This window comes from Primulina tabacum, chromosome 7, assembly GCF_025594145.1.
Source record: "Primulina tabacum isolate GXHZ01 chromosome 7, ASM2559414v2, whole genome shotgun sequence".
NCBI classification, from domain to species: domain Eukaryota; kingdom Viridiplantae; phylum Streptophyta; class Magnoliopsida; order Lamiales; family Gesneriaceae; genus Primulina; species Primulina tabacum.
Window position 1 is genome coordinate 33,586,885 of NC_134556.1, and position 25,759 is coordinate 33,612,643.

A 25,759-nucleotide genomic window follows, 5' to 3' on the forward strand; every position below is an offset into this window, starting at 1 on the left:
TTTGCAAGATGATGAACTCATAAGTACTTACACAAACTCATGAGAAGTATGTTTATATGGGTTTTGGAAGATGATGAACTCATAAATTGTTATATAGGTAGATTAGATTTTCCCCAATTAATTTTTTGCATTTTAAATAAACTACAATATATGTAAGACTCTATTGCATTTTGTATTTTTCGCTTTTTAACAATTTAAATCAATTTTTATCGAGATATTTTTTGATATTCGATTATACATGCGAGCATCATACTGATGTCTAGTCAGCGTCACTGAGTGATATGTTGAAAAACAACAAAGATGACAAAAATAGAAAAAATATATGACTAAAAAGAAAATTGTTAAAATAGAATAGATGAAATAAGAAAAAATGAAGAACATGTTATTTTCTTAAAAAGAAAGATTTATGATGCACATCACCTAAAAAACTTCTAGCATTCTCCAATGACCCTACTAGATGCTTCTATTCCATTGCTTGGCCCGACCCTTGGTCCTCGGTGGCTTGTCCGAATCCAAAATTTTCAAACCTGAAGGCTAGTCGTGTAATTTCATTTCTTGATGGTACAAACATCAGGGTACAACTTCATTAAACGTTACACATAAAGAGAGGTCGTGTAGTTCACCTCCACCCAGCAATCAAGGATCAATCCCCATCTCTATATGCGTTCGTGCTTTCATGACAACGCGTCGAATATAGTAAATTGCTAAACCAATTGCGGTTCCATAGATTTTCGTTCAAATTTCTTGGATTCCACCCCCTTTTGTTTTCTCTCTCTAGGGTTTCCTTAGCCGCGTCGACTTTGAAGTAGTAATGTTAATCGAGATATATCAAGATATATTATAGCCGGTGGTTTAGTGAGCGTTGTTCGATTTCGACCCTCTTGCATTTGATCTTTCAGCTGCCCTTTGAATCAACCACCTCTTCAATCGGCTGCCTTTTGTTTTGTTTCTTGGTACAATATTTTTTTCGCTTTGCAATTTCAAGGCCATAACTTTGTATATGATGCAGATTACTTATTATTATTATTGGTAGTTAAATGGGTGGTTTTTTTTTCTGCGTCTGTATTCATGTATCATTTGCTGTATGCAAGGTGCAAGTATGTGGATTTGCTTCTGTGGCGGGTTTTAATATTATTTCAAGGGTTCATTGAATCTTATATCTTTATCATGCTTTGACCAAATTCATCATGGCTTTCGAGATTCTGTTGGATGTTTAATGCTATGTATTTTGGTTTGCTATATGCAAGGTGCAAGTATGTGGAATTGCTTCTGAGTCGGGTTTTAATATTATTTCAAGGGTTCATTGAATCTTATATCTTTATTATGCTTTGACCAAATTCATCATGGCTTTTGAGATTCTGTTGGATGTTTAATGCTATGTATTTTGGTGGGGATTGTGTTGCGCTTCACTTTAGGACTGCATTTTTTCCTGATCTGATATTAAGTTTACCTCTTAGCTATGATATTTTGACTGTTTGTAATCACATAAATCCTATGTGGTCTTGTCCTTCATTGTAGGAAGGCACTTTTAAATTTGATTTGGCAGTCTAAAAGACATTCTCGATGTCACTTATTCATTATTTCCCACCATTTTGGATTATCTTGTGCATCAGCCCGTTTTTTCAATTTATTATAACTTTGCTCGTCATAGAACATGCGGATGACTGAAGTTCAGTGTTGCATTTCAGTTATCCTTACCCTGCAATCTATATTAGTTCTCTTAAGCATTACTATTTATTTCTGTAGGAGTGGCAAGTCCTGGTATGGAAGTGTACAATATTCCTGATCAAGGACTTGCTGATATGGAAGTGTACAATATTCCTGATCAAGGACTTGCTGAATCATATATGGTGATTCTTTTATGTCACTTCTGCATTCTATCTTATTCGGGTGGACAAATTTTTTTCTCTTTTTTTGGAGTTCTTACTTCTTAGGGATTATGATGTTCTATGCATACAATTTTTGTTTTTCATTTTTAAAATTAAGGCTTTGTTATTTTGCAGATTCAAGGTACTGAATCAAACCCACAGTTAAGTGGACAACTTGAACAATTTGAGGCCATGTATAGTGATGGTGCCCCCGAATTCATTATTGATCAGGGCTTGTATTATCCTACTGCCAGTAACTATGGATATATCTGTACAGGTTAAAATATTTACTCTGTTTTTTTTTTAAATTTATTGAGTTGGAGTCTGACATTGATATTTTACTAGTTGTCTAAAGTTGATCATAAATTATCATTGGAACCGTGACTAAAATGATATTATCTCATATTTGATAGGATTTGAATCAACCGGTGACTTTGAGGATGGTATGGTTTTTGGTTTGGATGGTCAAGATATTCAGTACACTGTGAGTCTTATTCTTCTGGTTTTAAGATTTGCATTCGATATCAGCTTAAGTTATGATTTTATGGAATGTTATTTTTGTTTTGCAGGGTAGCGCAAATGAAAGCTTGCCATATGCATACTATACTCCTAGCTATGGATATGAACAGTCTCCTTATAACCCTTATAATCCCTATATTCCTGGTGCTATAATAGGAATGGACGGCTCCTATGTAACACCTCAACAGTATTACGGCCTTTCCTCATATGAGACTTCTGTTTCTTCACCTGCGTACATGCCTATGGTTATTCAATCTAGACATGATATTATGGCTAATGGGATGACAGACTCGTATGCTTATAACGCTACATCCGTCAATCAAGGCAATGGCCCTCCTGTTAGGTATAATTTATTTTCAAGCAATTCAAATTCTTCACAACCGTTGCCGGGGGGCAGAGATACCAGAAGGAATCCCCTTGTAAAGTCATCTGAGGGAAGTAGACCAATAGATAGATCTAGCACACATCCTGTGACTGGTATTGATTCTGCTAGTTTTTCTGGTCATGGATCATCTCAAATTCGTCGGGTAAGTCTCTAATGAGATCATGGCGTGTATTCAGAATAGTTAGCTTCAGATTCATTTTATCTCATCATGCTGATAGCAGTATATTGACTATTTTTTTCAAATTTTGTTTTAGGCTAGAGGTGTGCGAGAAATAGAATATGGTTCAGGTGCGAAGCTGTCATCTGGTAGCCAATTAAAGGTTTGTTTACCTTCTGCGAATGGATTGTCAAGTTTTGAATCATGTGAACCTGTACAGCCTTCTGTACATAAAGTTAGACCTAAGTTACTCAACGGTAGAGTTCTAGATGATGTTAAAAGCAGCTCTGATGCACTGGGTGAACAAAATCATGGCCCAAGGACCAACAAATTGAAAAGCCAGTTGCTTGTTAAAGCATACACGACAAGAGATGGAAATCCGGATGCAAATGGAAACATCACTATACGTCTGGATCAGTACAACAAAGAAGGTTTTTGTATTAATGATTATAAAAATGCGAAGTTCTTTGTCATCAAATCATACAGTGAGGATGATGTGCATAAAAGTATAAAGTATAATGTGTGGTCTTCTACACCTAATGGAAACAAGAAGCTTAACAGTGCATATGAAGATGCTCGGAGAATAGCTGCAGGAGATCCAACAGGCTGCCACGTCTTCCTCTTCTTTTCTGTAAGTGATAGCTTTAACCTTTCTTTGTTAAACAGCTACAGCAGGATTCTATGCTCATGGTTATTTTTCATTACAGAAGCCTCAGATCCATGTTTTCACGGTATGCTTCTTTTTTATTTTTAGGTTAATGCCAGTGGCCAATTCTGTGGTGTCGCCGAGATGACTGGCTCGGTTGATTTCCTAAAAGATATGGATTTCTGGCAGCAAGATAAATGGAGTGGCAGCTTTCCTGTGAAGTGGCACATCATAAAGGATGTGCCAAACCCCAATTTCAGGCACATCATTCTAGAGAATAACGAGAACAAGTCAGTGACTAACAGCAGGGACACCCAAGAGGTACCTTTGCATTTTTTGCTCGACTACCTTCCTCCATAGTCCATGGCTAATGTTTATCCGTGAACTGGTTATGATCCCTCACCCATGTACAATATCTGCGATTATTGCGTTCAACCTTTGACAATGTAATGTTCTTCACGATTGCTATGATCTTGTGACATTTATCTTTGGCGGTATATGAATAATAATATTTGTGCGTCGGTCGACTGATGAAGATCATCACTGATGTGTTGTATATGTGTTTAATGATTATGAATTCGTATTTCACTGTGTTGATAATTGATGTGGGATTATATCAATTTGCTTGAATTGTTGAATAATTGTTTGTAATCGACCAGGTTGTCTAAATATTGTGAAATGTGTACTTTCAGATTTGCTACAAAAAAGGTTTGGAGATGCTGCAAATATTTAACAACTATACGTTGAGGACTTCCCTGCTTGATGACTTCATGTATTATGAAAATAGACAGCGGATCTTACAGGAAGAGAGAGCCAGGCTCCTAACTAGGAGTTACGAAAATCCATATATCATTCCCTTAGTGGATACCACTCGCAAGTTTCATCCTGTACATGATTTTCCTTTTGTTGGTGATGAGTATACTGCCAAGCAAGAACCCAAACTCTTGGCTACAGAAAAAAACAAAGATCCAGCAGATGAGGATCCAAATTGCTCGGAGAGCCAGTCTGCCATGCTGAGACAAGCTAGTAAGGTCAATAGCTCAACAAAGTTTAACAGGAATAGCCAAGTTTCAGCAGATGGAGTACGAGACTCGGGCAATGAGTTGAAAATTGGATCGTTGACCATAAATTCAAAGCAGCTTGAGTCAGATTCCTCATCTCCCGCTACCGCTGCTTCTACTGCAGCTGTAAGTGACAATGTTGTTACAATTGGGTCGATGCCGGTCAAAGTTAAGGGCACTGAATTTTCTGAAATCTTGACATTTGGAACAATTCCCCTTGTTCCTAAAGCTCTTCCGCATGGTTAAGTCTTTTGGTGGGTTTTTATTTTGAGCAAAGTCTGGGATGGATTTGATCGCTACTAATATTTTGTCGTGGTGGATGTTGCTGATTAGTCGCAGGTGAAGAAGTTCTAATCTGTCCTAGAGGTGATGAGTTTATCTATCACTATTCACAGGCTATTGTTTATGCTTCATTGGGGGTTACTAATACTATGTTAGCTCAGTTTTTCGACTCACTTTTACCCGAAAAATTTATTTTGATGACCTAAATTGGATAAACATGACGTCTTTTGGTTCTGGTTATGGCTTTGGGATTTTGGGGAATTAGGCTGAGGTTGGCTGTACCGTTTTTTACAATGTGACATTTTATCTATTGTATCGGTTTTTACAGAGTTTGATGAAAAAAAGGAAAAATGATTTAGTGAAATGGAAAGGCTTTCAGCTACTCTCATCTTTGCTTCTATTTACTGCATTTTCGTCGAAGGCTCGTGTTTTGCGATATGTAAAGTGAACCGAAGAATTTCATACTTCATATAACACTTCCATCGAACCTCAAGTAGGAGTAGACAGCAACACCTAAATAAAGTGAGATAAATTCTTTCCCTTAACGTAGAAGGGAAAAAAAATCCAACCTCCATCTACCCCATCCCCAAATCGTTGTAATAATAATAATAAAATTGGATTAGTGAAAACTAATTCCTTGTGCAGTTTCTAGTAACTCAGAAAAGGCTGAAATCTTGGGTTCAGAGTCAAAGAATGATGTAAACTTTCCCTGGTTCAAGACCTAACCGGATAAAGAACACTTATTATGAAATAAAAATTTAAGCTTTTGATTTATAACATATACCAATATTTCTCTTAATTAATTTACGTGGAAGCAGCACAGAGAATCAGTGTCGCATGCCAACCCCTTAACTAGCCACGTTCTCTCCATGCAATGTCTCTTCTATCACTACTTAAACCCTCCCGTCTACCTCTTAAAATTACACGAGAATATATGTGTGTGCATATATTTGCATCGTCTTGATCGAAGACTGATGAGCGATAATCTTTCTTCGTGTGAAAAATGCCAGGACTCACCATTGGAGACACTGTCCCAGACCTTGAATTTCAGACCACTCATGGAAACATAAAACTCCACGAATATTGCAACAATGCCAAGTTCACCATCATCTTCTCTCATCCAGGTTATAAGTTGATCTTCATCTCAGCTCTCCTCAATATCACAAGTATGCTTGATTTTTTTTTTTTTGTAAAATTGGTCCTCTCTTAAAATCGGCTTCATTGTGAGTTTCAATGGAAGTTGAATTTCTGTCAAGTCTTAATCTGCTATCGTAGCTTGTTTTGCAAATTTGGCTCTTTCTCTGAGTCAAAAGGGAGGAAATTGCAAAACAAGTGTGACTAGTGGAATAAAGGGTACAACTTCTCCGGACCCGAGCATGCTCTCTAGAGGGACGAAAAATTCAATGATCGCATAATCTGTATTTACATGCAGGTGATTTTACTCCTGTTTGCACGACGGAGCTCGGTGCGATGGCGGCTTACGCCGACAAATTCGAGCAGAGGGGGGTGAAACTGCTGGGATTTTCCTGCGATGATATTCAGTCACACCAAGAATGGATCAAAGACATCGAAGCCTACAACAATAACAAAGTGGTAAACTACCCCATCGCGGCAGATCCCACCAGAGAGATCATCAAGAAACTCAACATGGTGGAGCCTACAGACAGCAACACGGTGACCCCCTCTCGTGCTTTGCATGTCGTTGGGCCCGACAAGAAGATAAAGCTGAGCTTTTTATACCCAGCGAGCACTGGCCGGAACATGGATGAGGTTTTACGGGTTCTGGACTCACTGGAGATGGCGTCGAAGCACAAGATCGCCACGCCTGCAAACTGGAAACCTGGGGACCCAGTGGTGATCTCGCCTGATGTTTCTAATGATGAGGCCAAACACTCCTTTCCCCAAGGATACGACAGGGTTGAAGTTCCCTCTAACAAAGATTACCTGCGGTTCACTCATGTGGAGTAGCCGTGTAGCGAGTCACATTTATATATTTAAGATTATCAGGTTAATATGCGTTGGTTTTGCTTGTAACGAGGAAGGCATTGGCTGGGATGTGTCTCTGTGTGCCGTATATGCGTACTTTGTTTGCTGCTGCATGCTTACTGATCCGGGGTTGTAATATATTTAGTCTAATATATTTGTGTCTATTTAGTCATTTATCATTCACAATCGGCATCTTCGATGCTACACGTGCGGCACTGTCCCCAAATGATTTGGATGGACAAGATTCACACATATATATGATTTTAAAAAAATTAGTGGACCGCATGTATGTGTGGCTAAATTTGAGCCCTTGATTCTATCATGGATCAGTGTCTCTTGGAATCAACCTTCACAATCAAAACTCTCACAATCAACCTTCACAATCAAAACTCTCACAAACCCAACTAAAAAAAAGCCTCAAACAATTCATAAATTGTGACTTTGGGTGCAAGCTGAGTTATTCGCTAGTGTTCATGAGCTGTTCTTCCCACCTCGGAAAAATTGAAAATCCCTCCCGGGCCGACCCCAATCCTATTTCGTTCCCACCTCCAAAAAAATGCTTGAATCGCCTTTTTTCTTACCTGTTATAGAGATTTTATTCGTTTAGGAGAGGGGTCAAAAAACTATTTCAGACTCGATCCAATTAATTTAATTTTTTTAAAATAATATTATAATATTATTAACTATAATTTTAAATAAAATAATATTGTCACGATGCCCATACAAAAATTGGTTTATATTTATATTATATTATTAAATGTGAGATTATTAGAGTAATTGTTTTGGGAACATTAAAATATTTAATTTTATAATTATCTTTTTTATTTTACTAAAAAAATTTAAATCACTTCATATTTTATATAGAAGAAAATTTATACAAAACTTTTTTTTTTAAATCGAACAATTTTTTTAAATGAAAAATAATTTCGTGTTAATTATTTAATATTATTTGATCAAATTACAAATAATAATAACACATATAACGAGTGCATCGAGTCTGCATCTTTTACTAATATTTAAAAAAGATTAGTCTACGATCATATGGTTTAAATTAAATGATTAAATAATTCACCTAAATTAAAAAATTCACATAGATAAATATTATAATTAAATAAAATTATAAAAAATAAAAATAGAGTTTTATCTTTATTTTTTCCCATTCAGCTAAAATTAGAATCTTAAAAGGAAACAAGTTGTTCTTATTCTTATATTTATCGGAATATAATCTTGAACATTTCGAATATCTTCTTCTTACTTGAGGAGATTTTGAATTTTCGGGATTAAAGTTATTTTTAACATTAAATGTAATTTATTTACAATTAATTCTAATTCTTTGATTCTCATTTCCTCAACATAACAGAACTAAAAATAATCAAACTTTCCACCCACATAAAACTAGGCCAGGAAAAATCCCCGAAAATCCCGAAAATATCCAGATCGACTTGTCGGGATTTTTCTGTCCTGATCGACTTCGGGGGAGGGATCAAACATAAATATATTGGCAAAAACTTATATGAGACGGTCTCACGGGTCGTATTTTGTGAGACGGATATCTTATTTGGGTCATCCATGAAAAAATATTACTTTTTATGCTAAGAGTATTACTTTTTTATTGTAAATATCGTTAGGGTTGACCCGTCTCACGGATAAAAATTCGTGAGACCGTCTCACAAGAGACCTACTCAAATATATTCTTGATGGAATTCCCGTCCCCACCTGATTTTATTATTAATAAAATCTTTTTGAAAAAATAAATGACAAAAACTTGTGTGAGACGGTCTCACGGATCGTATTTTGTGAGACGAATTTTTATTTGAGTCATCCATGAAAAAATATTACTTTTTATTCTAAAAATATTACTTTTTATTGTAAATATCAATAGGATTGACCTGTCTCATAGATAAGATTCGTAAGACCGTTCTCACATGAGACCTACTCAAAATAAATAGTATTATTGGGGCTGAATCCCACACAAAAATTGGATAATACATTTAAAATGGGCTAGTCCATAGATGATGATATTAGGATTTAAATTAAATTATTAACTAATTTATCCAAATAAAAAAATTCACACAGACAAATATTATAACTATAATTCAAATAAAATTACACAAAATAAAAATATTTTATCATAATTTTCTCCATTTAAGTCTGGAAAAGTGAAGGAAACACATTGTCGTGGCGGAGATAAACCAAACATATCATCGGAAGGAAACAATGTTTGTGAATACTGATTGATGCAAAATTATTTTTATTCATACCATATAATTTGTTTATGGTTTTTAATTTTTAATAGTCAAATATTATAAAGTGAATAAATAAATATAATCGCTAAAAATTATTGAAGTAGGAGAATATTGATTGACGACAAGCTAATTCTTGTTTTGGATTAATCAAGAAATTGTTTAAGTTTATTTGTAATGTACTAGGAAGATTTAAGTTTCAATAATCATGAACATTGTTTGTCGTGCTCATCAGAACTTATTTCAATAGATTTGAAAAATATTTTTCGGGATATCTTTTCCTACGAAAAGATCTTGAATGTGTGAGATCGACTAAGAGAGATTGTTTCACCCTGTCCGTGTAGGCAGTGCCTGCACGGGCAATGACTCGGAAAAATGCGAGCCGTTGGATCGACCCTTACGGACACTGCCAGCAGAGGTAGAGTCGAGTAAATCGACTAAGAGGGTTATGAGACATGTTCCTACCCTAATGTAGCAGAATTTTATGCTAAAAAAATTGCATAAATCATGTGCAAACAAAAATAAAAAATAATGAATTTATTCTAAATAAATAATAATAATAAAAAAAAGTACTACAAAGTTGGTGGTGGATTTGCAATGAATTTCACGACTTCAAAAGGAAATTTTTTTGAAATGTGAAGTTATCAAAGTAAGTACGATAAAAAATTGAAATCATATCATAGATGAGTGCTTGATTATCCTAGTATACAGAATGTTTTCGCTCCATTTAAGCTTCTCTTCTAAAAAAAACTAAACTATTTCAAATTCAAACAAGTTGTAAGTGAAAAATATTCAATGAGAGTCGTTTAAATTTGTGTAAAACTAATTAATTAATTTAAAGAACTCTTTTTCGGTCAAAAATTAACCCTCTACTTTTAATATTTGGGGAAATATAATATTGTTGATGATATTTAGGAAAATTGAGTAAGTTGGGTGGACAACATTTTGAACTGGAATGTGTCATTCCCTACAAATGATGGTGACTGAGTAGGATGAGCACATGTCTAGTGGTCTACACACATTAAAAAAAGAAAATGTTAGTTGGATGTTACAAGGTTTCCGACGTAGTCAGCCCGACGCTGAATTTAGTACAAATGAAAAAAAAAAATGCTTAAAAAATTGAACATAAATAATATTTGTGAGAATGTATTTATTTATATATGTGATTTTCCTTTTGTCGGACCCTCTCGAGATAATCGAATAGTGGCTCGGATGCGTGTCTGAGAACATAGGAAAGAATATGTGTCCGATGACTATAGATTAAGTCGACCGAGTTCATGATCAATTGAACTAGTCTTTTTATGTAGTCCGGTGGAGGGCATGAGCCCGAGCTGGTACAAGTTAACAGTGATCTAATAGACTCTCGGATTGATGCATGACCGAAGTGGTTTAATCGGGTGCTCATTCTTTACCGACTGGTTTAATAGACCAACTCTAGCTTCTTATCTTTCTTCCCCGGGCCTTTCATCACCGATTGTAATTAGAAATATAAAAGGGATTTTTTCCGGCTGTGGCAATAGAGAAGTGGCCTGTTTGATCAGTTTCCGTTTGGATTGAAAGTCGAGAAACGGAAATGGGAAGAGAAAGAAAAATGTGCTTTGACTGTCTTCAAAGACGGGTTGAAGCTGATTATTCCGGCGAACTCAGCTTCGTTTATGGACTCTCCGATTCTCCTCTCCCCTTTGGTTCCTCAGCCGTCGTCCAGGTCCTCCTCGTGCAAATCTTTATACGAAATCTACCTTTTTTTTTTTTTTTTTTGTGAAATACTCAATTCTTAAATGAATTTTTATTGGCTTTTGGGGAAACGTAAAAATTGGATGCAGATGTCCGATTCTGGTGGAGCAGCTACATCGCAGCAATTCGTCCTGAGTTATGTACCTTATTGTGAAGAGGATTGCTTGTCTAAATACATGTATGTTTGATCACTCGAACTTACTACTTTACTTGCTTCTTTTCTGTGTTTTCGTGTTTTCATTCTTTTGAGGCAAGCAATGAAGCGTATGATTGTTGCATTGATGAATTCCATGAGCAAAAAATTAGTGGCATAGATAATGAGTATCAAGTAATGAAGTTGTAAATATGGCTTCATTCGCAATACAATCAGTTTTTTGTTAGTTGAGATGATGTAAATCTGACTTCTATTTTTCTAGTGACGAGTACAGTTCTGGTGAAGGCGGATATGATAACGCCAGAGAGAACATCATGCTTTCCAATTTGGAGCGGGACCAAGTAGAGGTCAGTGTTGGAATTTCCAGTAGTAAGAGTAATTCGTCGGCTACTACAACTCAATGTCGTGACAGAAACATATTCATTAATGGGCTCAGGTGTGAAAAATGTAAACTTTCCAGTAGATTTTCTTGCTCAAGGACGATAGCTTCATTGGCTCCAACTGCTCGGATTGGCAAAGCATCCTCTGCGCTCTCTGAAGATCTTGCTTCAGATCTCTTATCTGGTGCACTTGAAGATCACATTTTGCATTCGATAAACCTTCTTATTGATGGAAAATCGGCGGGACAGGAGAGTATAAACTTTCTTAGCTTGATTGGAATACCTTCATTTGAGGAGAATGGTTTTCCGGGATGCATACGGCATCCAAACATAGTACCCATTTTGGGAATCCTTAAGTCATCTAGTCATATTAATATAGTGCTTCAAAAGATGCCGTTTACCCTTGAAAACATAATGCACTATAGCCCAGACGCCGTAAAGTCTGATTGGCATGTGATATTTTTAATATACCAGTTACTTTCAGCTCTGGCTTATATTCATGGTTTGGGAATCGCCCATGGGAATTTATGCCCATCCAACATTATGTTAAATGATACATGTTGGTGTTGGTTACCAATTGGTGGCAGTCAGTTACTGAACTCCGAGGTAAATCTGCATGGAGAATGCCACAATTGTTCTGCTTGTGGTTTTTTTTCCGAAGGATGTTCCTTTAGCACACTCTATGCTGATTTAAGTCTATCTGAATCTGTGGATTGGCATTCTAGTTTCCATAGGTGGTGGCAAGGAGAGTTGAGTAATTTTGAGTATCTTCTCGTCTTAAACAGATTAGCGGGTAGGAGGTGGGGCGATCACACATTTTCTGCTGTCATGCCCTGGGTTGTAGATTTTAGTGTGAAACCTGATGAAAATAGTGATGTTGGATGGAGGGATCTAAGCAAAAGTAAGTGGCGCTTGGCAAAAGGTGATGAGCAGTTGGACTTCACTTATTCAACATCCGAAATCCCACACCATGTGTCAGACGAGTGCCTATCTGAACTTGCTGTTTGCAGCTATAAAGCTAGGAGGTTGCCATTGAGTGTCTTGAGAACAGCTGTCCGTTCAGTTTATGAACCTAATGAATATCCCTCTAACATGCAAAGGTTATACCAATGGACCCCTGATGAGTGCATACCCGAATTCTATTGTGATCCACGGATATTTAATTCCCTACATTCTGGCATGCCGGATTTGGCTGTGCCTTCTTGGGCGGGCACTCCAGAGAGGTTCATCAAGTTGCACAGGGATGCCTTAGAAAACAATCGTGTTTCATGTCAAATACATAATTGGATCGACATCACCTTTGGATATAAAATGTATGGTGCGGCTGCCATTGATGCTAAGAATGTAATTTTGCCACCTTCCATATCCACAAAGCCACGGTCAATGGGACGCCGCCAACTTTTTACTCAACCTCACCCTCCACGTCAAAAAGTTACTGGAAAACTTTGTGGTAAGAAATATGGATATACTAAAACAAAGAATAATGGGTGTAAGGATGCTCTACCCACTGAAACGGATAATTTACGGAAACTAGAAGAAGCAGCTCTATTCAGTGAGAAATCATGGCATTTATGTCCTTGTTATAATGATTACTTAAAAGACAGAGTGAAGGATGGTTTTTCTGAGAAGGAGCTGATGACGGATAGTATTGATTATATTTTATCTAGACAACCTGACTGGGTGAAGAACTTTGGCGCGAGCCCAAATGTTGATTTGAGTTATCTTCTTGAGTATCTTGAGGTTGATGATGACGGTTCTACTGGATTTCAGGAACTATTTCTTTGGAGCCAAACATTTACCTCGAAGATATCTTCTAAAAGTGCTGCAGATGACATGTTTGCTATTGGATGTATTTTAGCCGAACTTCAGTTGAGGAAGCCACTATTTGGTCTAAACTCATTAGATCTCTACTTGGAGAGTGGCGTCTTACCAAGTCCAATGCAAGAACTGCCTTATCACGCACGACTTATCGTTGAAACCTGCATTCAGAAGGACTGGAGCAGGTAAACTTTCTTAGCCTTGTAACCCCCAATATTTCTGTTGATGCTTTTGAGCTCCATTCATTTCCTTTTCCTTTATAGATAAATATAAGAATTTCAGCTGCAGTCCACTTTATCTAAAGAATTTCTTTTCTTTTTAAAATAATCAGGAGGCCTTCTGCCAAGTGCATTTTGGAATCTCCGTGCTTCCCCAGATCAGTAAAGTCATCATATTTATTTTTGTCCTCCTTTCATCTTCTAGCAAATGACGCATGCCGTCTCCAGTATGCTGCTACTTTTGCAAAACATGGAGCACTGAAAGCAATGGGAGCATTTGGTGTCGAAATGTGTGCCCCTCATTGCCTACCTCTTCTAATGACTTCTACCTCAGATACTGAAGCTGAATGGGCTTATATGCTATTGTCAGAATTTCTGAAGTGTCTGAAGTTAGAGGCGATAATGAAACTTGTTGTGCCATCTATCCAGTCAATTCTACAGGCTAGTTGGTAACTTTGTTTTTGTTTTTGGTGTTGCATGTTAAAACACATCCGTTTCTTTTATTTTCCTCTTCTCATTTCTTAAATACTTTGTTTTAGGTTACAGGCCATTCGCACTTGAAGGTTTCTCTTCTTCAAAGTTCATTCATGCACGAGTTATGGAACCAAATCGGTAAACAAGCATATTTGGAGACAATACATCCCTTGATAATATCAAACCTGTCTGTTGCACCTCAAAAGAGCTCATCTGCTGCTGCCACAGTTCTACTCATTGGGTCTAGTGAAGAGCTTGGTGTGCCGATTACAGTTCATCAGGTTTAACTTTGTCGAAATTGAATGCTGTGCAATCTCAAAAGTTAATATTATTATGTGAAACAACTTTTATATTATAATTCTCTGAATGGTATTCTATCCGATTTTATACGCATTGGACTGATTGAACTAAATTTCCAGACAATTCTGTCCTTGATACTCTGTTTTGGAAAAGGGATTTGCAACGATGGAATTGATGCATTGGTTAGAATTGGTAGGTTCTATTTGGCTGAATAACTGGTATTTGAACACCCTTCTTGCAATTGTACCTACTCCCTTTTCAACTTCTGAGGTATTATAGTCGCTATTCAGGTGGACTTTTTGGGGAGAACTTAATAGTAAAACAGATTCTACCGTTACTAAGAAGTGTTGTCCATTCTTGCACTGATACTTCATTTGCCAATAAATCTGAACCCTTGCAAAGTTGGGGATCTTTGGCGTTGATAGATTGCCTGACAACATTAGATGGCATTGTTCCATCCTTGACAAATGATATTATTATTAAGGAGCTGACTGAGGTATAAAATTATTTTTGACTCTATGATTGCATTGTATATCAAACTAGTATGGCTCCAATGATATACTTTCAAGCTTATGCAGGATAGAAGTTGCATGCATGTCAAGATTCTAATGCGGAGAGACCTGGAAAATCGGGTATATCAGGTATTTTTATTTTTAGGTCTTCACCGCAATGTGGTTATGAAGATAGATTCGGGATATTTTGTGAAGCTCTTTCCCCCTCTTACCATTACCTGATTTACTCTCTCTCGCCCCCTCCCCCAATCTATTACGGTCCTCAGTTTACATATCATAGCCCAGCTAGTAATTATGTTTGTCATGATTGAATCTTCTGGTTGAATAGTTATAAGTTGAAAAACGACGTTTGAAATCATGTTTACTAATGGAGCAGACTTGTATTTTTTTGTTTCCTTTGCATCTGCAATTTTTTTAGTCAATTAAGAATTATTGTGCTTACATGATTTACTTTATTTGCCAGACTAGTGCAAGGAGTCTTATCAGGATTTGCCAGCAGATTGGTGCCGATTTAACAGCAGTGCATGTTCTGCCGAAACTCAGAGAGTTATTTAGTGAGCTTGCTTTTTCAAATGAAAATGACAACCATGTCCATTTGGGTGGAAACCTGAAGGGACAGAGAATGAAATTCAGTAAGGAAGATAGTTTTGAAAGTCGCATGGACCTTGTGTATGTCTCTGTCCTATTTTATTCTTATTTTTTAGGCTTTGTATACTATTGCACATAAGCATTCGGTCACCACACAATTAAGGAACTCTTGGCAGATTAATATTGTATCCTCCACTTGCTTCTCTGCTGGGAATTGAGAAACTTCGTCAGTGTTGTGCAACATGGCTGCTTCTTGAGCAATTCCTTCTACGGCACCAAAACTGGAAGGTATGATCCTTTTCAATCCCTCTGAGAACAGGCTGCTTTCCTTATATGAGAGTGATTCCATATGCACATATTTTACCTACATCATGGCAGCGTCATCTGCTTTTCTTGCCAATTATGAGAACTTATTGACTTCAATTTGGAATTTATAGGTAGCTACAGTTATAGTTGATGATTTTTATTTCATAATGAAAAGGAATGGATTATTATTTTCCATTTCCGACTAGCATGTGGTCTAGATAGCAATCATGCATAACATAGCAAACCATGAAAATTTTCAAGTGCTAAGATGTTGTGAAACTTCAGATGAAAGAAAAACATTGAGTTCAAAGTGAAAAAGAAACGTGAGGACAAATTATATTAGCTTTACTGTGAGTGTATTAATTGCATCCGAAAATGTTCTTCAATTTTTAACTCTACAGTGCACCTTTTCTTTATCTGTTGTAACTTTAGTGGGAATATACTGGGGATCCCTCTCAAAGTGATTTGGAAGGTAAAAATGGTAGAAGATCTTCTTACGACAAGAACTCGTCATCCAACAATATGCCTACCAAACTCTTACTCAATGGGGTTGGATGGTCAATCCCACAGTCACAGGGAAAAAGAGGCCCCAAAAATACCGTGCCGATTAAAAATTTGTCAGAGCATTACCAGAACCCTGTTGAGAGGCATGTGATAAGTTCTGCGTCAGAATTCCAGGAACCTTGGTATTGGTTCCCTAGTGCAGCTTCTAGTTTGAGTATTCTTGATTTCACTTCTCGTACAACTTTTCCAAAGGATGAACTCCCATGGAAAATCAAAGCATCTATTATACAATCAACCCGTGCGCATCATGGAGCATTGAGATCTTTTGCTGTTGACCACAATGAGTGTACGGTGTTCACAGCAGGAGTTGGACCAGGATTCAGAGGGAACATTCAGAGGTGGGAATTATCAACAGTTGATTGTGTTATGAGTTACAGTCGCCACGAAGAGGTTTGCTATAGTTTTTTCATGATTCAAATACATTTCTGGGTATTAGACAAAGAAAAAGAAAATGTGTTAACTGATTTGAACTTAAGTTATCCTTGGAATGAGACTTTCAAGTTTTGAGCACACCAATAGTAACTTTTTACTTTTTACGTCTGGAGGACCGAAGAACTGTTATTTTAGTGTTCGTTTGTCTTTCTTTTGTTTGCATTTTGTTTTCATTTTATATTTGTTGAAAAAATGATTAATGTTAGCTTTCATTTTCCTTGTGTAGATTATTAATATGCAAACTCTGGCAAAGCCTAATTGATGCTTTATTTTCGTATGTCCTGGGTTGGAGGGATAGGGAACTCCTATATTAATCTTGTTTCAATCTGTTGGAGACTGGCTGGGAATAAATATAAAAATAACTTTGCTCTGGACATGGTGATGAATCTGAGACATGAGTTGTGCACCGACCCACCTGTTCTCCCTCTTAAATATTTTTTTAACAAACTACAAAAGGATAAGCTTACCCTTTCTGTTCAGTCTGCATTCTTTTCCTTCCATTTTTCTTCCGTACCAAATGCGGTTTGCAAGTGAGCCCTTCCAATGACACTGTGCGAGAAGTAATCTGGTACTGGAGAAGTACTTGTATCGTCTTCTTTATGCTACTATTTGTGTTTATGACATGTACATGATGTTATTTGACTATCAAAACCTAATTTCAAATAGTATGTTTGAAAATAAGTTGATTACAGGTTTTTTCTATTTTAAAATTAACCACATGCTTATGGTGTTTTGTTATTCAGCCCTCTTTGTTCAACATGAGAGATGGGGTATATTATTAATAATTACATTATGACAGTATTGTCCGTGTTGATGTTAATCTTGTTGCAAGCCAAAAGCCATTGGATATTTTGCAATGTCTGTAGTAAAGATTGGAAATCTCCATCTTTTAACTTTAATGAAGAATAAAAAATAATTTGGTCGATTCATGCTTACATTCAGTACACCTCAGTTTATGGCTTTGTTTATTGTAGGAGGATCTAGTTTTTTCACGTGTCTTTGCTACACTGTTACTCTCTACAAATAATATTTGTGGACCCCTCTCTAATTTCCTCTTTATTGTCAGGTTGTAAATGATATTCGTATTTTAGCATCCTCTGGAAGGGTAGCTTCTTGTGATGGAACAGTTCATATATGGAATGGACAAACAGGAAAGATAATTTCTGCATTTTCTGAGAGCACTTTAACGTCCACACGCCGAATCGATAGAGATGAAGACGATATGCTTCATTATAATCCATCACCAAGTGGAATGATTAGTAATGTGTTCCACGGGAGTTTGTACACTAAAATAGATTACCTGGAATTCATTGATAGACTTGTAGTGGGTACTGGAAATGGATCTCTCAGGTGACTACATTTTACAAATAGACCATATCTCATAAGCATTTGTGTTTCTTAAAAACTATCTTCATGTTGCACAGATTCTTTGATGTCCATAGTGGTCAGAAACTTCACCTTTGGAGGGGAGAACCCACTGATTCTAGTTTCTCTCCTCTAATATCATCCATCTGCTCATCTGGTTCTGCAAAATTGCACCCAGAGGACAATGTTGCTTACCCCTCTTGGATTGCAGCTTCATTCAGCACTGGCTATTGCAGCCTCTTTGACATGAGAAGCGGCAATATTATTTCATCATGGCAGGCTCATGATGGATATGTGACTAAGGTAATTTAAAAATAATCGGGATGAAAATGATATTGAAAAATGCATAGCTTTACAATTTACTTTCAACTTTTCCCATTCTGGCAGCTTGCTGCAGCTTCAGATCATCTCCTTGTCTCGAGCTCTCTTGACAAAACCTTGCGAATTTGGGATCTGAGAAGGTTCATTTTTCTATTACTGTTGCTTCAAGCTGGCAAAATTTGAGTAGATTACTTAATTTATGTAGCTTAAAATCAACTGAACAGGATTACTATTGTATGATGGCCCTTTTTGACATTTTTAACAGGAATTGGGCATCAGAATACACAGTTTTCAAAGGTTATAGTGATAGCGTCTCTGGTTTCTCAGTGTGGGGGAAAAATGTGATCTCTATATGCAAAAACAAAATTGGCTTATGTTCTTTGGCTAGCACTGCAGATGAGGTACATCTCTTTCTTTATCTCTGTGTGTTTGTGTGTGTTGTCCCTGAATGTATCTATTAAGGCACATTTATGTTTTTACCATGGCATAGGATGGGCAGTTTCGTGTCATTCCTCAAAATCTTTATATGGCGGATGGGGAATCAAAGAACTTGTCTATGCTATCGGCCATTTCCATTTTACCTTTTTCACGCCTTTTTCTCGTTGGAACCGAGGATGGCCATTTCAAAATTTGTTGTTAGTCTTGGCAACTGCTCTCTGCATGTATAAATTTAAATGGGAATATACTTAATTAATTGCAATTTACAAATCATGTGTTCATCACTCGCATTGTTTTGTCCGTCTGTGTATGACTATTGAAGATTCGAACCTCCATTATCGATTATCACACTATTTATTGGCTATATATAACATATCCTTTTCTTTTTGACCATTATGCTTTATAGATTCTTGCACTTGTGCTCTTCTGCGAGTGTGACTTGTGATCGATCATGTATTCATGTGCTTCAACAGTTAGGGTAATGTTTTAAACTTAATGGAAGAGCATAACATATGATGCTTTGCTATGCTTTCTTATCAACTTTACCAAAAGTGACATATTAAAGTTGTGCATAAATGGATGGATTTGATTTTGAGGATGGATTTAGACTTGATGTATAAAAAAGAATAAAAAAATTTAGCACTAAAATTAATTAAGAGATTAAAAATTAAAAAAGATTATGTTAAATCAAAAAAATAAAATAAGACCAAAACATAAATAAAAAATGCCATTATTCAATTTTTGAGGATATAATTCATAAATTAAACAAATAAAAAAAGATCAAAAAATTTTAAAAAAAAAAGATCTAAATGCAATTTTGGACACGACATTTTTGTAATTTTTGTCATCCTCCAAAACCATGATGCAACATCCATTGTGGAGATTCAATTTAAAGATGCATTAGACGAAAATTCATTCATCCTCTGTTAGAGGATGGTCGGAGATGATATCAGATTCCGGATCAATTTTCAGGGTTGTGAGAAGATCGTGATCCCAATAAATTTTCAAACTTTCAAAGACAGATTAAGGGGTGTGTTGGGTAGTACGAGGAAAAAGAAGTCCAAACAACTGAACAAGGGTTACAAGGTTACTGAAGCGTTTTCGTATAGCCCGTTGATGGAAATGGAGGATTTTGTGTGAAAGATTGCTATGAAAACATTTTATACAAGGGTATGAAAGTCATTTCATATATATATATATTCTATTTTATTAAAGTTGAGGATATGATAGTAACCACCTATGAAGGACACCAACTTTACCCATGATACTAATATTACTGTTTGGCCAAAATCTTTGAAGCCCAATGATAATAGAAGCCTAAAATGTGGAGAGGCCCAATAGACAAGTCCATAAAGGGGTAAGTTGAAGACCACGTTTGGGGGAGTTGGTCCACGATCCACGTTGGACGATCGTGGAAAATGATCAAATCGTTCGGTGGATTGGAACAAAAACTGAGAGGAAGAATCAGAAAAAGGCCCCCGACAAATCAACACAAAAAATCTACAGCAAAGCTCTGCAGAATTCCTCTCAATAGTTCATCTTTTTCCAATTTCCAGTATTTTAGTTCCTTGAGATTTTTACATATTCCTTCAACTTTCTTGTGATAATGTCGTTCAAATTCATAACAGCGTAATTAAATTTGATTTTGTTCATGGATTCCTCCTGTAATTTTGTCTTAATCCTCATTTTGTGTTTGCGTTTTTGAGCCATTTCGAAGGAGTTAGAACTTACGACCGAATCGAGACTCACAACGCTTGGTAAACGGAGTCAGATCATTCACAACTTTGGCACGATCACGTGTCTGGCACGCCCGCAAATTTTCGTGACAAACAAGTTGGCACGTCCGGTGGGACACAATGCCTCCAAAGCGTACTGAGAAGAGTGAAGGAATTCCTCCATCACTGGGGAAAGGTCATCGCTCACAAGAAGAGTTTCAGGAAACTGATGCAGAAGGAAGAACGGTTGAAAGGCTTGTACACCAGTTCGAGGAAGAGACTATGAAGGAAGGAATTGCTGTTTCTGGTGGTGATGGGTCTTCGCCGAACTTCATGTTGGCCATGGAGAAAAATATCCGCAACGATCTCAAGGAAATGACTCAAACTTTCGCTACTGTCATGATGGAATTTGTGGCAGAAATGAAGGAATGGAGAAAGTCTGCAAAAGGCGAAGTGGTTATACCAGAGAGTGATAAACTTCAAGAGAATGACGTCAAGCTGCTGAAAGATCAAGGCCAAGGATCAGGAGTTTCTCAGGCAGGTGAAAGTCGCCGCTTGGGGGAAGCACAAATTCCTGAATCTGCCAGGGAAGAGAGATACACTCCTCCGCACAAAAGGGATGAGGAGTTGGGGTTGAAATTCCAAAACTGAAGCAACAATAAACAAATGGCTGGTAATGTGTTCTCATTGACGTCTCATAGATTACATCCAGGGATGTATGTTGATGGGGGAATGCGTGGATATTCAGCGCCAGGTTTGGGGAATAACACTCGGGGGGCAATCTATCCTCCTCACCAGTCAAGACAAACTCCAACGTTGGATTTTGAGATGGTACGTGATGTGATTCAAGAGTTGTATGGCCCAGGAGTGAGGCCAATCAACCGACCAGAATTCCATAAACCGTATCCTGATGTTGTGGATCGTGACAACCCTTATCCAAAAGGATACCGTATTCCAGACTTCACGTTATATTCTGGGGAAGACGGTCAATCCAGCGTGGAACATGTGGCCAGGTTTACAATTCAGTGTGGGGAATTGGCAAATTTGGAGAACTTTTCTAATTACAAGTTACGTTTGTTCCCCAATTCCCTGACCAGTACTGCTTTCACATGGTATGCAACACTACCTCGAAACTCTATTAAAAATTGGCATGATATGGAACGTCAATTCCATACACAATTCTTCCGGACAGTACCTGAGATTAGTATAGCGGAATTGTCAAGGGTGGTCCAAAAACCGGGGGAATCTGCCAATGATTTCATTTGTAAGTTCAAGAAGGTGAGAAGCAGATGCCGAGTTTTCCTCCCTGAATCAGAATACGTGAAGATGGCACAGCGAGGACTCGATTTTGAACTTAGAAAGAAGTTCCAAGGGATGGAATTCCGTGATTTTTATGAACTTGCGGCCAAAGTTTCAGAGTATGAGGAATTGTTACGAGAAGAGAGTCATAAAAGAAAGTCTACAGTGGGCTCTTATTTTCAGGAAGTGGAGGAAGTTGCACTGGCAGAAGTAGCAAATTCCGGATCACGCACTGTCCCTTTATTGAAGCGCAAGAGTGAAGAACTTTCCAAGAAAAACATTCCTCCAGTGCAAACTCCTTATACTTTCGATACATCTAAGACGGAGGAAATCTTCGATCACTTAGTGAAGGAGAAGTTCATAACATTCCCCCCAGATCACAAGCTACCCACGAAGGAGGAGTTGAAAGGAAGAGATTACTCTAAGTATCACAATTCCTTCAATCATAATATTAATGCTTGTTGGGCGTTCAAGAATGTCTTGCAGGAAAGAATCAACAAGGGAGTCCTGAAATTTCCCGAGAAAAAGGAAGTGATGATAGTGGATGAAGATCATTTTCCCCCGGTAGCCAATGTGAACATGGGCAGTACTGACTTGCGTTTCTTGATCAATGAGAGGAGAAGGAATGGGTACGGGGACAAGTCCATCAAACCAAGATTTACCATAAAGAAGTGTTGGGTGCCTCGAAAAATGATATTTGAGGTCAAGGAGAAGAAGACAGAAGCTGTTCATGAAAAAGACCACTATTACAGTGGAGGCGGTCTGCATTATACTGGGAGGAATATGAGGTATGACAGGGAATCCATGACCAAAAGGCCAGGGAACCAGTACCTCAGAAGGGGTCCACATCCTTGGTCAATGAATGGCGAGAGGAGAGCTGACCGACAGTTATTTCAGAAGACAAGACAGAGGCCATCCTTTCTGGATACTGATAAAAAATATGAGAGGAAGTCCCGCTTCGTTGTTCCTCCTATAGCAGTTCCCGAAGGCGTATGGAGGCGAGTAGAACATTCAAAGTTTCCAAAACTCCTTTCTCGGACCCAAAAACGACGTTTGTTGAGAGAAAAAGCTGTTGAGCGCAGATCTAAGCTGGAGGAATCATTCAAAGAAAAGAAAATATTTGAGGAGGAATATGGAGGTAGCAAGGAAGAAGAGTTACAAATGGAGGATTTAATCTTAGCTCCGGCTCAGATGAAAGATCGACAGCCGGAGACAGATATTTTATAAAGATGGAATAGATGAGAAGTATTGTACAAAGTAGGCTGGATAGCCACTTTGGCTAATTTTGAGATATTGACTCGTAGAAAGTTTCTGTAATATGCGAGGAATAGGCTTTTAAGTCATTCCCCGCTGAACTTGTTTGCAAATAGTGATGGACCATATGTGAATAAATAAAAAGAAAATTTGCTCATGGAATCATTTGCAGCTGATGTGATTTTAATAGAATAATGTGTTGTCTTGATAGCCGAATTGATGACGTATAGAGCACGTTTATTACATATTTCGATACTTTGATGGTGTTTGGAAAGTATGGGTGATAATGAGCAATGGTGATAACATGTTGTGATAATATTGAAGAAAACAGGCTATTTAGCCGTTGTTCTTAATTTATTTTACAGAAATCCGGGCAGAGTTTCCCCTGTAAACGTGACATCCCAGAAATACAAATACATGAAAACAAATCCCAAGCAGCATGTATAAGGTAAACAACATGTTTCCAACAACAAAATTTGGCTTTCAAGCTACTTTTCCAACTCTACACATCATAAAAGACACTTGTCAAACAATGGTAAACAAGTGCAAAAAAGATATTCATCAAAGCTTGGCAATTTTCTTTTGGATTGGCCGGCGGCACTACCATGAAGATTTTTCATCTCCATTGATCTTTAAGAAATCCAAAAAATAGGATCTCATCCTCAGTGAATTTGGTGGAGCATCACAATTCCTTGTGCTGGTGAATTTCTTGTAAGTACATGGAAGATTATATAAGTTGCACAAGCTATAGACCAAGCTCTGAATATGCACAACAAGGAAGTTGCTCTGTTGAGGTGCAAGCAGTGAGCTCGAGTGACATAATTAATGATGGTCCGGAGAAATTGTTGGAAGCTTCTGAAATAGTGGAAAAGTCCCAAGAGGAAGAATGTGCAAATTACGAAATGCCGATTTCAAGAAACATGTTGGAAAATATTGAAGACGTTGACGGTGGTGCTCTCTGAGATATTTTTAGAAGGCAAGATGTCTCAAAATTGGAGGAATATGTGAGGAAGCACTACAAGGAGTTCAGACACATCTATGGGAATCCCTTGCCACAAGTGTTGCAAGGTGTTGCTCATCAAAAAACTCATTCAAACATAGACACAAACGCCTTGAGAGCAGCATGAAATGTGGCAAATTCTACTGTGTTTTTGTGATAGAGGATTGGAAAAAATGGTGAAACATACCTATCTTGAGAAGAGGTGGCTTGATGTAAAGAAATTTGATGATGACAATTTTCAGAAACTTGGATGGCATTACAAAGGCGATGTAATCTGCGGTTTCTTCGGGAAGATCGGTGGCCTCCGATAGAGATTTGGGGGAAGGAAATGAGGAAAAGAGAGATAAGGATGGGGTTCAAAGAATGCACACTCTGTTGGAGGAAGAAACATGTGTTTCAGCTGTCAATTCTTCTTCAAGTCCGTAGAACCATTCCTTTCAACCATTTGATTATACGTTGTCTCTGGATAGCTAAAAGACCGAACAAACCAAAGACATGGCCAACTTACCCACTGGGCCAAATTGGTCAAAGTAGCCAAATAGCCAAAATGAGCCAAATTAGCCATTGGCCCAAATTGGCTAGGGGCAGTTGTTTGGCCAAAATCTTTGAAGCCCAATGATAATAGAAGCCCTAAAATGTGGAGAGACCCATAGACAAGTCCAAAAAGGGGTAAGTTGAAGACCACGTTTGGGGGAGTTGGTTCACGATCCACGTTGGACGATCGTGGAAAATGATCAAATCGTTCGGTGGATTGGAACAAAAACTGAGAGGAAGAATCAGAAAAGGCCCCCGACAAATCAACACAAAAAATCTACAGCAAAGCTATGTAGAATTCCTCTCAATAGTTCATCTTTTTCCAATTTCCAGTATTTTAGTTCCTTGAGATTTTTACATATTCCTTCAACTTTCTTGTGATAATGTCGTTCAAATTCATAACAGCGTAATTAAATTTGATGTTGTTCATGGATTCCTCCTGTAATTTTGTCTTATTCCTCATTTTGTGTTTGCGTTTTTGAGCCATTTCGAAGAAGTTAGAACTTACGACCGAATCGAGACTCACAACGCTTGGTAAACGGAGTCAGATCATTCACAACTTTGGCACGATCACGTGCCTGGCACGCCCGCAAATTTTCGTGATAAACAATTACACTTTTGTTTTTTTGTTTTAAATTTCAACACACACTTTTATTTTTATTTTTTTATTTCAACAATTCAAATATCAATTTAATCCCTCCATAATTTGTCAAATTTCACTTTAGTTCATCGACAATGATAAAAAAATTATACGCACACGCATCGCGTGTGCAGAATAACTAGTATATTATTAAGTGTGAAACATTTAGAGTAAGGCAAAAACTTTTGTGAGACGGTCTCACGGGTCGTATTTTGTGAGACAGATCTCTTGTTTGGGACATCCATGAAAAAATATTACTTTTTATGCTAAGAGTATTACTTTTTATTGTGAATATCGGTAGGATTGACCCATCTCACATATAACGATTCGTGAGACCGTCTCACAAGAGATCTACTCTTAAAGTAACTATTTTAGAGGAAACCAAAATATTTATTTCTATAATTACCCTTCTTACCATATTAAAAACTTATTCAAATCACTCTATATTTATCTATTCTATTATATTAAGTATGAGCACATGATAGTAACTACCTAGGAGGACACCTATTTTTCTTCTAATTTTACCCTTATATGATACTAATATTACATTTTTGTTTTTTGTTTTT

General features: G+C 37.3%; 3 protein-coding genes across 7 annotated transcripts; all 3 read left to right on the top strand.

The window, feature by feature from the left end:
- The first annotated feature begins 580 nt into the window (after positions 1-580).
- LOC142551347 (uncharacterized) lies at positions 581-5,282 on the top strand. Of its 4 annotated transcripts, XM_075660539.1 has the most exons (9): positions 581-696; positions 779-953; positions 1,747-1,850; positions 2,004-2,145; positions 2,282-2,352; positions 2,438-2,914; positions 3,027-3,560; positions 3,684-3,896; positions 4,268-5,282. In XM_075660539.1, the coding sequence occupies exons 3-9, from the start codon at positions 1,764-1,766 to the stop codon at positions 4,880-4,882; spliced, it is 2,139 nt and encodes a 712-aa protein (XP_075516654.1). In that variant the 5' UTR covers positions 581-696; positions 779-953; positions 1,747-1,763; the 3' UTR covers positions 4,883-5,282. The 4 variants fall into 4 exon arrangements, with proteins under 4 accessions (XP_075516654.1, XP_075516653.1, XP_075516656.1 ...); XM_075660538.1 differs by having other exon boundaries at positions 614-953; XM_075660540.1 differs by lacking the exon at positions 779-953 and having other exon boundaries at positions 678-696.
- A 572-nt stretch (positions 5,283-5,854) lies between these two features.
- LOC142550887 (1-Cys peroxiredoxin) lies at positions 5,855-7,083 on the top strand. Its single transcript, XM_075659933.1, has 2 exons — positions 5,855-6,042; positions 6,351-7,083. The coding sequence occupies exons 1-2, from the start codon at positions 5,922-5,924 to the stop codon at positions 6,884-6,886; spliced, it is 657 nt and encodes a 218-aa protein (XP_075516048.1). The 5' UTR covers positions 5,855-5,921; the 3' UTR covers positions 6,887-7,083.
- Positions 7,084-10,442: 3,359 nt separating this feature from the next.
- LOC142551349 (protein GFS12) lies at positions 10,443-19,141 on the top strand. Of its 2 annotated transcripts, none has more exons than XM_075660543.1 (16): positions 10,443-10,852; positions 10,971-11,059; positions 11,310-13,418; positions 13,565-13,892; positions 13,991-14,206; positions 14,345-14,417; positions 14,516-14,721; positions 14,804-14,866; positions 15,201-15,406; positions 15,502-15,613; positions 16,064-16,585; positions 17,694-17,977; positions 18,052-18,295; positions 18,380-18,453; positions 18,579-18,714; positions 18,804-19,141. In XM_075660543.1, the coding sequence occupies exons 1-16, from the start codon at positions 10,721-10,723 to the stop codon at positions 18,951-18,953; spliced, it is 4,944 nt and encodes a 1,647-aa protein (XP_075516658.1). In that variant the 5' UTR covers positions 10,443-10,720; the 3' UTR covers positions 18,954-19,141. The 2 variants fall into 2 exon arrangements, with proteins under 2 accessions (XP_075516658.1, XP_075516657.1); XM_075660542.1 differs by having other exon boundaries at positions 10,444-10,852; positions 11,298-13,418.
- The last annotated feature ends 6,618 nt before the right edge of the window (positions 19,142-25,759 follow it).

What these genes read in the sequence shown, in the direction of transcription:
- LOC142551349 (XM_075660542.1), top strand. Translation starts at nt 10,721, where the DNA reads ATGGGAAGAGAAAGAAAAATGTGCTTTGACTGTCTTCAAAGACGGGTT. An exon ending in TGATGCATTGGTTAGAATTG is followed by an intron (nt 14,418 to 14,515) that starts GTAGGTTCTATT and finishes GTCGCTATTCAG; the next exon opens with GTGGACTTTTTGGGGAGAAC. An exon ending in CGAATTTGGGATCTGAGAAG is followed by an intron (nt 18,454 to 18,578) that starts GTTCATTTTTCT and finishes CATTTTTAACAG; the next exon opens with GAATTGGGCATCAGAATACA.
- LOC142550887 (XM_075659933.1), top strand. Translation starts at nt 5,922, where the DNA reads ATGCCAGGACTCACCATTGGAGACACTGTCCCAGACCTTGAATTTCAG. An exon ending in CATCATCTTCTCTCATCCAG is followed by an intron (nt 6,043 to 6,350) that starts GTTATAAGTTGA and finishes ATTTACATGCAG; the next exon opens with GTGATTTTACTCCTGTTTGC.
- LOC142551347 (XM_075660539.1), top strand. Translation starts at nt 1,764, where the DNA reads ATGGAAGTGTACAATATTCCTGATCAAGGACTTGCTGATATGGAAGTG. An exon ending in CTATGGATATATCTGTACAG is followed by an intron (nt 2,146 to 2,281) that starts GTTAAAATATTT and finishes CATATTTGATAG; the next exon opens with GATTTGAATCAACCGGTGAC. An exon ending in GTCAAGATATTCAGTACACT is followed by an intron (nt 2,353 to 2,437) that starts GTGAGTCTTATT and finishes TTTGTTTTGCAG; the next exon opens with GGTAGCGCAAATGAAAGCTT.